General features: G+C 40.5%; 1 protein-coding gene across 1 annotated transcript in view; it reads right to left on the bottom strand.

Annotated features, from left to right (window-relative positions):
• LOC107227342 (transcription factor Ken) overlaps positions 1-9,702 on the bottom strand; it is a 28,298-nt gene that overhangs the window by 688 nt on the left and 17,908 nt on the right. The window contains exons 2-6 of the mRNA XM_015668457.2: positions 9,411-9,701; positions 7,966-8,138; positions 7,263-7,499; positions 4,784-5,075; positions 1-4,032 (exon numbers count right to left, since the gene is read on the bottom strand). The exon at positions 1-4,032 is cut by the window's left edge and continues 688 nt beyond it. Of these exons, the coding sequence (XP_015523943.1) occupies positions 3,574-4,032; positions 4,784-5,075; positions 7,263-7,499; positions 7,966-8,138; positions 9,411-9,698 (1,449 nt within the window). The 5' untranslated portion in view covers positions 9,699-9,701 and the 3' untranslated portion in view covers positions 1-3,573. The remainder of the gene's footprint in view (positions 4,033-4,783; positions 5,076-7,262; positions 7,500-7,965; positions 8,139-9,410; position 9,702) is intronic.

The raw sequence follows: 9,702 nt of genomic DNA, 5'->3' as shown, positions 1-9,702 counted from the left end.
CCATCTATAAGACAAAATAGATCAATCGTTAACGATTAATGAAATTATCATTTGTTCGTAGTGATTCATCGTTTTCTTCTTTTTTCAAATTGGTGAACAAATAATATCTCAGAATAAAGACTAGGAAAAAAATATTCAAAGCGGAAAACGACTAAAAGACTAACTTCATCGCGTTCATTCGATCTAGCAGTAACACTTATGGGTTTAATTCGACGGGCTTTCATTTTACTGACTAAATAGTACATTTCGTTTCCAAGTTGAATAATAACGGGACGCGCATAATATAATGGGTGTGAAGAAATAAAAGCAATTTCAAGCCGTTACCGTAGTTATAATTTGTAGCGCCAGGATATTTTGCCATCGAGTATTTTTCATTCAATTTCAGATCTTCCGCGGAATACGCGTAATTAATTGTTATTCTTTTGACGACGTGTTTTTCTACAAAACTCTGGAGAAAGAAATTATGTATCTACGATTTTTCATAAAAATGCGTAATTAAAATTATGCGGGTAAAACGTTTCCAGTTTTCTGTCAAAAAATTATTAAAAATACATAGAGAATTACCCTCGTATGCATCTCTGAGATTTTTATCTTCCTTCGTTTCGACGCTCACAAATTATTGCCAAAATATTGGCTTAAAAATTCGTGGAGAGTAATTTAACTACCAAGATACATGTTTCACCTTTAACGAATAAATATTCGTCGAACAGAAGGTACCCGATTTTATCTCAGATAAATAGGCCCATGTGTAGAATGAAGCAATTATCTTTTACTTCTCTGGGGAAAAATACCAAGGCACAAGGTGATTTATATACCAAGTACGTGGAGCATTCCACGCTAACTCGATCAGGGTCTGACCCTCGACCTCTTGGATTTGGTTCGCGATTTTCTATAATGTTGTTACGACTCTGAAAAGGACTCACTATTTTTAAAAAAATTTTAAATTACGTGTAAAAACAAGTTGATTTTTTAAAATTATAATTAGGATATGTTGCAAAAATTTGAAAAAATCGTGGACCAAATCCAAGAGGTTGAGGGTTAGACTCTGATCGAGGTGGCGTGGAATGCACCAAATAGAAGCAGTGGAATACTTTTTTTCATACACACTATTCTTAATTTTCAATTATTGTCAATCACGCGTCGTTACTACCGTGACTCGGAAGAGATTATAGTTTATATTTTTCGTTTGTGCATAAAATGGCTTCCAATTGCTAGACAAATTTTTGTAAATAAATGTTACTTTTCTTTTCCGAACAGAGTTTGACAATTACCGCAGATTTCATTACCAAGCATTTACCGTACATAAGACAGATTACGAGATAAACGATTCGACGATCATGTGGGTGAAAAATGATTTTAAACTTAGAGCGGTAAGACAGTTGAGGGATACTAAAATTTCACGTAATACAACAATAAATAAAAAATTTCAAGAATATACTAATTATACATATAATTGCTATTAAACGTAACGGAAAAAAAAAACTTTAATAAGTGTCACCCGGCGTTAGATGCTCTCATAGAAGGAGAAAATGAGGTGAAGGAGGAACAGAATTTGAGAAATTAAATAAAAACAAAAGAGGTAGAAGATAAACATGGGGGGAAAAAAAGAGTAAATCTATTATGAGACGGAAGATAATTATTGCTTGGAACAAGCACCATTTGCATGTAGGTGAAATATTAATTTTCCTTTCACTGCAACTTAATTGATTCAACAAAAATTTCATCTTGACATCAAAACATTTTTTTTCACCAACACTAGCAAACAAAAGAACGGCTCGTTTTAGAACAGGACACAAGCTACTTTCGGTTAATTTCCGTAACCAAATAAGTACTCTTGAGGGAACGCAGTAAATATCAAATTAAATCAACGTTGTTAAAATACCACAGTAAATAAAATTCACTGTCCGAAGAAAAATAAGGAAAACTTCGTTCTAGAGATGGATCTCAAAATTATTCTCTGGAGCGTGAAATAAATTATCACATTGAATTCAAACATTAGAATTAATATCGTTGACGGCACCCTTTTTTCATATTCCAATTTTCAATTTTCACAAAATTTCAAGTCATAGTTGGTGAATTTTAAATTTGTTTTCCCAAAGAAAAGTGGCTGAAGTTTTTTTCTTTATACAAAGCTATTGGAATCAAAGGCTCAAGAGTACTTACGTGCAAAAACACTATGATTCAACCGCCTGAGATGCTCAACACCTGAAAAACCAACTCGAAGCGTCTACTTTCATGGCTCATGATCATTTTGAAATATTTCAAATAATGACTGGGATCCTAATGCAAAAAAAGAGGTTATCGTCTGTCTTAGATCGATCAATCTCTGCTACTGGCAGTGAAACAAGGTCCAGAGTAAGCCGTACCTGTGTCTTTTTCGATACATATACACAAGTGGAGGTGATTTTCAGGGGCTAAATTCGTGAAAAGGAAGAGATATTTATCGAATATTTGGCGTGAAGTAACGTTCCACAATTTTAGGTTCGCATTATCGAGGAAAATATTGTTTTTGCCGATATTCGTGAGACAAAATCAAGCCTCGATGCAATATCAAATGGTCGCTGTTAGAGGCATTCGTACTTTTATTTTGGTTTTGCACTGGTTACCGACGCTAATTGTTACATCAAATGGTATTTTACAGCAGACAAAATGTCCGCTAGGGCTGCTAAAATATAATTTAACCTTGAAATAAATTATAATAACTGCGAATTGAGTTGGCTGAAATTACTAGTATTGTGTATATGTATTGCAAAAATAAACGGTTATGGTTGGGTCTCAAGGGGTTATGGAACACGAGTAGATGGCTGAAAAAGTGGGTGTATTTTGGGAATTCATATCTCGACATCCAATTATTTAATTCGATTCGGGTTTGTTATATTCGCAAGTATGTCGATCGAGCTTTATTTAAGTATTTTTTTTTTTTCTTTTCAAGTAGCATCAATCAAAAGAAAGCATTATTATTGATAATAATGTCAACTCTTTCATGCAGTGACATGTTTTTTGGTAACCAGGATGTATTCTTATATAGTTCATTCTCTTTGCCACGATTCCGCTTATTCGTAATTATCATATTGTTTAAATTGATTGAGTCTTAAAACAAAGTAATACATTTTTTACGAAGATTAGAATTTCAAGTTCATGTAGTCGCCATTTTGTTGCGAAGAAAAAAAACTGTGCACCGTGCCTGAGTGATTTTTGATGAATTTGAAGTGAATCCATTTAACCGTTTTTGAGGTATAGTGAACTCAGAGAAACATGTCGCCAAGTAAGACCGTTGACGTTGTTGTCGATAACACTGCTTTCATTAATTATTTCTAGCATAAAAAATACTCGTGAGTCGAGATATAAATTCCCAAAATTCACTCACCTTTTCAATCGTCTCTTCGTGACACATACCGCTTTAAAGAAAGAGAAAATGTAAAGGAATGAGAAGCAACTAAGGTAACGCACATCGCAGACAGCGCAAAACACATTACGACGCTGCCGCAGATGAGCAACGGATTCATTGATCACGGTACGAAGAGTTGTAAATAAATTGGGTGTCCCCATAAAGGAACAGCCTTAGAATTGTCATTAGTCGGCGAGGTTTTTACTTAGTAGTAAGTCGTTGTGGGGCCCCGACAAGTGCCTGATGAGCTCCTGCAAGCTCTCGAAGCTCGAATTGCAGAAGCAGCAGGAAAACGTGTTGTCGGGGGCGGCGATGACGCCTCTGTGAACGGAGCAGAGGTGCTTGAGGAGGTGGGCCTTCTGCTTGAACATCGCGACGCACAAGCGGCAGGCGAACGGTTTTTCCCCCGTGTGAACCCGCAGGTGCGTTTTCAGATTCCACGACATGCCGAACTGCTTCCCGCAGTAAGAACAGCGATACTCGCGGACGGGGGTCGATTTTGGGGGGTCGTCCGGCGGCGGGGGCGGCGGGGCCCGACTCGGGGGCAGCGTCCACGCCCCCCACTGCGTTTCCAGGCCCCCTGCTGGTACCGGATCCGCGCTTGGCGGCCTGTGCGACGCTCCTGGCGGCGTCACCGGTCTGTCCTGTTCAAAGAAAGAAGGGTTATTAGACGGGGAAAATGGTTGCGAGTCAACTTCGAATAGTTTTCATGCAGCATGTGTCGAGGGATTGACGACTTTTTAAACATGGTGTACACACTTCGAGATGGATTTGGAGTGATTCAAGGCCGACAGTATCGTCTGCTGTTCAGGTTGAACAGATGCGTTGACCGAAGAATTTGCACATACCTAGTTACCCATGGTCAATTTATGGCGACAAGTGGGCCAGGCTCCGTAAGAAGCCGTGTTAGCGACCCGATATCTTTCTTTATCGGCTGGAAATTTCAACTGGTTTCACCGCGTTGCGTTTTCCCCAGGATTTCACTTTTGCTATTCGATGAAAACTGGAGAGATCGCACTCAGTGCAGCCGGTTGAAAACGCTATGACAGTCTTCGGTCAACACAGATGGCAGCAAAAACGACACCGGTGGCCTTGGAATGGTCAGAATCGACCGCGGGAGGTGTACTCCACTCGTGGAATCATTTGAAATCTCTGATATTGCAGTTTTTTCGGAGTTCCGAAAAAACTGCAGATCTTTCAGCATACACGCGTGTTTGGAAAGACTCTCTCATCGGAAGGCGTTCCAATTTGCAGATAATAAAGTGATTTTGTATGCAATAAGAACGCCATTGCACGTATCGTATACCAGAATGCAGGTCAAGGAAAAGTAGCTATCAGCATGAAGGATCCGTAAGTAGATTCTTGTGCAGAGGGATAAGGGAGATAATGACTTACTAGGTAAGGCGGGGCTGATATACTGTGGGGATGAGGCGCCTGCAGCCTCCGGGGCGTCTCGAATCCAGGATTGAAGGGAACAAAGGCCGGGTTCTGGGCAGGGGCGTTGTGAAACCCTGGCCTTCTCTTTCTGTGAGGAGTTACCACGTACGCTTCCGCCGGGGGAAGTGGCAGCTCTTCGGGTTTCCGTTTTCCCGGCTCCAGGCCGAGCGCCAAACGAGCCTGAAGCTGCCTTCTACGCTCCTCGGTTTCCTCCAACGACTCCCGTCTTTCCAGCAGGGGCTTTTCTGGCCTGGAAATGTAAGAAACATCTCAGGAATACGAAAGATTCAACGTTCTCGAATATTTCCAATAAAGTGTTATTAGCTGATATTATTCACCACAACAACACGACGTTGTAGTATAGAAATTGAAGTATTTTTCTTAGATATGCAGGTCAATAAAAAAAGTCAATTTGTTGACGTTTCTTAGGTATAGTATAGAGACTATTCCAAGAACATAAACCTGCACTAGGGTGTCCGATATTTAGAGTTTTAACGAAATTTCTCGAGCACACCGCCCAAATCAATTTCAAATAATTCAAACACAACTACCTAATTTTTTCAGTTTTTTATCTCAACTCTAACCTGTGCCGACAACGGGGTGAATTTCCTCGTTTGAAATACATGTGATTCGGACACGTTCCAAGTATATATTTTATTATAAAAGTAATAATGTTCAAAAAAATCTGCAACCGCGAGGTTTTAGTGGTGATTAATGGTACTATCTGAGAAAAATTCACATCGCCATAACGTGCAATCTTGACAAACTGCACTTCTAAGTGTAAGAATATTAGATTTTGAGGGTGTGCAGTTCGTCGAGATTACAAGGTACGATGATTAGCACTAACGACCACTAAATCCTTGCAGTCACAGATTTCTTTGAACATTCTTACTTATATAATAAAATATATACTGATCCGAGAACGTGTCCGAAAGACGTGTATTTTAAACGGAGAAATTCACCCTGTTGTAGGCACGAGTTAGAATTAAGATAAAAATCTGAAAAAATTAGGCAGGTGTTTTTGAATTATTTGATACTGATTTTGCGGTATGGTTGAAAAAATGCCTCTCCTCAACCACAGACTGTTGATAAGCGAACTTCGAGTGGTTTGTCGCGGTCTGGATCAAACGCGAGTCGCAATTTCGTAATTTATTAACTTGTTTCACAGTCTTCTGCTGAAACAACGTGACTATTTCAAGTCCAAGTTTAGTGCCGCCTACTTATACTTCACCGTTTAGCCAGGAGGTGAAAATTAATACGATCATCAACCTCTTCAAGGCTTCTCGTTTTGCGGCGTTTGTCGGGCGGTGATTAACGCCCGCTAACGATTCCCCGTGCTTAGATACCGTAACGCATCCACGACCCGAATGCATGAATCTGCATGTCCAATTTAATGGCCCGAAGCACGTTGCAATTAGGAGAATAACGTGTGTGAGTGTGTGGGTGTGTGTGTGTTGATGCTACCGGTTATCGCCGATACGTTAAAATACTGCATCACACCTTCACGAGTAATTTGTGTAAACCAAGTTTGACAGCGTTGTGAGAAACGAAACAGATTTGGAAATTCTCCTCAACCAAGGACAAAAATAAACATATGGAGTTAAAGTTCGTCAAAGGTTGTTGTAGTCACTCTTTGCGAATCGTGTTAAATGTCACTTGTTTAGGCTGTTATCAGAGCCTGTGCATCGTTTACCCGTAAAAGTCGCAGCTAGCGCAATTTTACGTTCAATGCCGAATCCAACAATCCATGGAAATTTTCATTTTACGCAAGAAGAATTACCGCAGTTATTGTAGAAATGCATTTTCTGGCATTATTATCGTATGAAACGAACAAATTCGCCGACATTCACGTTTGGCACTGTAGTGGAATGTCGCAATCTGGGGCATTTTCACGCAGATGATGCATACGTTCCGACAATACTCAGTAAGGTCAGACTTTAGCAGCCTCGTAACGTAATGACCCATTTTTTCGGAAAATCTCTACAAGGATTCTCTCAATATCAGCAAACAGTGATAAAAACAGATATACCCAGACTTCCGAAACTGAACCACTGAGTCACGTTTTTAAAATTTTGAAGCAATTCTTTTTATCTCAACGTTTCGTTACGTTTCGCTCGTGGCAAAACAAGCTTTTCGCTCGTTGCAAACCTGTAATCACTCTTCAACACTTCGTTTTTCACAATATAAAAATTAGGGACGCAATCTAGAACTCTACGGGCTTTCGGAAATCGCTTATAATACTTTTTTATTTCATCTACACGAAGAGGAAAAAATTCTTTCAATTTGTTCTAATCGACAATCCGTTAAAAGACCGACAGAAATTACAAACAATAATTTGTTGAGCGCACCTATATCGTGAAAACGAAATGCGCCGATCCTGCTGCTCTTCAACAAGAACAGATCATACAAGCGTACCTCTAATTGTAAGCCGACTTACCTGTGAACGACATCGTGTGAACCTTCGCTGGTCGTAGAGGCGCCGGAATTTAAACACAGGTTAACAGGATCGGAGCTGTCCCTCCTCCGGGGAGGTTCGACACTCCCTTCTCTGGTGTCGCTTAGATGGTGGTGGGTCTCCCCTTCGACGCCCTCGACGTCGACTTCCGTTTCATCTTCGCATCCCTCGGTTTTTATGAGAACCGAACAGCAGTCGGCCGGGTTATTAGACTGCCTACTGTCGAACATTCGCAAACGCCAAGTTGATCAAAAGGGAGAGACATGATATGTTGAATAAAAATGACCTCTACATAATATCGTGCTTCTGGAATTATGACACTTTTGATTGGCGTACAATTAGGTACGAAATAAAACGTATAGCATTTATTTGAACGGAAGATTTATCGGGCATAGTGAATGTTCGGATTTTTTTAAAAATTTTCCGTATATCGAAATTCGTTAAATTGACAGAAATTTTGGGAGCGCAATTAGACAACTATTAAAAAGAAATGAACCAACAGTCCAGAACAGAAAATGGGGAAATTGAAAGCCGTTTGATTAAAATTATTTTTAAAAATTGCGAAGATGTTGGTTGAATTTATGGTTGGTTCTTCCCCTTCGTCGAGAAGTAGAAGAGCGGAATAGGCAGAGAGCTACCTTACCGACTAAAAAACAAAGCAACTCGACAACAGCCGGTAACTAACCTGCCGTCGTACTGTGACTCGTAACTCGAGCTCTCCTGACTTTCCGAGGGCTGGGGCGTAGGTATTCTGTCCTGGTCAGACTTGCTCGAAGTCTGCGGATGGTTCGACTCGGAGAGCTCCGATTTTATCTGGAGCAGCTCGAACAGTTCCCGCAGTGGTATCAGCTCGGAAGACTGAGTGGCGGTACGGAAAGAAGATAATTTTTAACGTACGAATAAACGAATAAACAAAAAAGTTCGAGTTGCGTTAAACTGCTGCCCTGTATGCAGCAAAAGGGATTTATTGACACCGAATATGGCGAAAGAATTGTCTCTTAAGGTTTGACGGAACGGCGTTTGAAAATTGACCAGAACAATAAGTTGTCTTACTCCTAATGAAACTACGTTTATTTTAGTAGTTAAAGAGAAAAAAACTTTTCCTTATACGGTAAATTCAACAATGTTTTTTTGCCGTTGCTTATATGGAATATGAAATATTGCAAACGCAAGCTTGATCGAGCACTCAAGGTACCGTTAATACTGTTCTGTAACAATAAATCCCTGAGGAATAAATTAAATCCTGTTACCTATATTTTGAGATTACAAGGACGTGGTTTGATTAGGGTAGATGCGTGATTGACCAGAATTGGTTCGTTTGTGGCCATATCCGTAACACTTAAATGTAGGCTTTGTCACAGATAATACAAAAAGTTTTCGGACGGCTTTGATCACTGTTAAAATTTGACTTTTGAGCAGCTGAATGCTGAAGAGTTCCGATCATCATTCAGGGTATAGGAAATTTTGTTGTGATTAATTCAATAATCGAATAGATTTGTGGAGTACCAGAAGCAATGGAAATGAAACACAAAACGGTGCCTCTTATATCCTACGATTAAATATTTCACTGATCTGCCGGTTTATTAGGAGAGGCAATCAAATTGTAAGTCAAAGTAACTCGTATGACCGACGTATTCTTGGAATTCAGAAGGAATCAATCGAGGTTAGTGAAATAATTAAAAGTCGTAGCATATCGCTTGAAATCAAGCGATAGCGTCAAAGGAATCGCGTGACAAGGGTTGAAAATTATGGAAATCATTGTAATTCTTACGATAAACGTTAAATGGTTTGGAGTCGTTAGCCCTCCATTGATATCTATCTCATCGTGTGATTTCGTTGACTTTCTATCTTTCTAGGTAATTTCCTCTGATTCTATCCAATCCTAGAACGTTCAGAAATGAGATTTAAAACCGGGGTTATAAGCCTTGAGAACGATCGAGGAATTGATCACTTGGTATACCGAAATCAATGAAACTGAGATAACAACCTAGACATGACTTTAAACGAATACCAATGATTTGGTCACCAAGCGGATGACCCCTCGAGTTAATATTGAACGTTTTTTCGAAAGTTCATTCGAACTCCACATGGATTGCACAACAGTTGCAAGGAATTCGACTCGCAGCTCACCGGTATCAAGGCTTCTCCGTTGTACAGAAACTCCAGGAGGTAATGAAGCTGGGGTTTCCTGACCCCGGAGAGGTGGACGACGTGGTCCAGGGCTGGGTCCCGGAGGAGGTCCGCCAGGAGCGGACTGGCCGCGGCGAGGACGACGCGGTGGGCTCGAATCACCGAGCCGTCGTCGCAGGCCAGGGCGACGTCCACGTGCTGGTCCCCGCTGTACCAGGCGCCTACCTCCGCGGCCAAGGTTGCGGGGTGTTTCCCGTAGTGGAGGGTCAGCAGACCGTCCGTATACATCGTC

This window comes from Neodiprion lecontei, chromosome 4 (genome assembly GCF_021901455.1).
Source record: "Neodiprion lecontei isolate iyNeoLeco1 chromosome 4, iyNeoLeco1.1, whole genome shotgun sequence".
NCBI lineage: Eukaryota > Metazoa > Arthropoda > Insecta > Hymenoptera > Diprionidae > Neodiprion > Neodiprion lecontei.
Note: the sequence above shows the minus strand (reverse complement) of the source record. Positions and strands in the feature narration are given on the sequence as shown.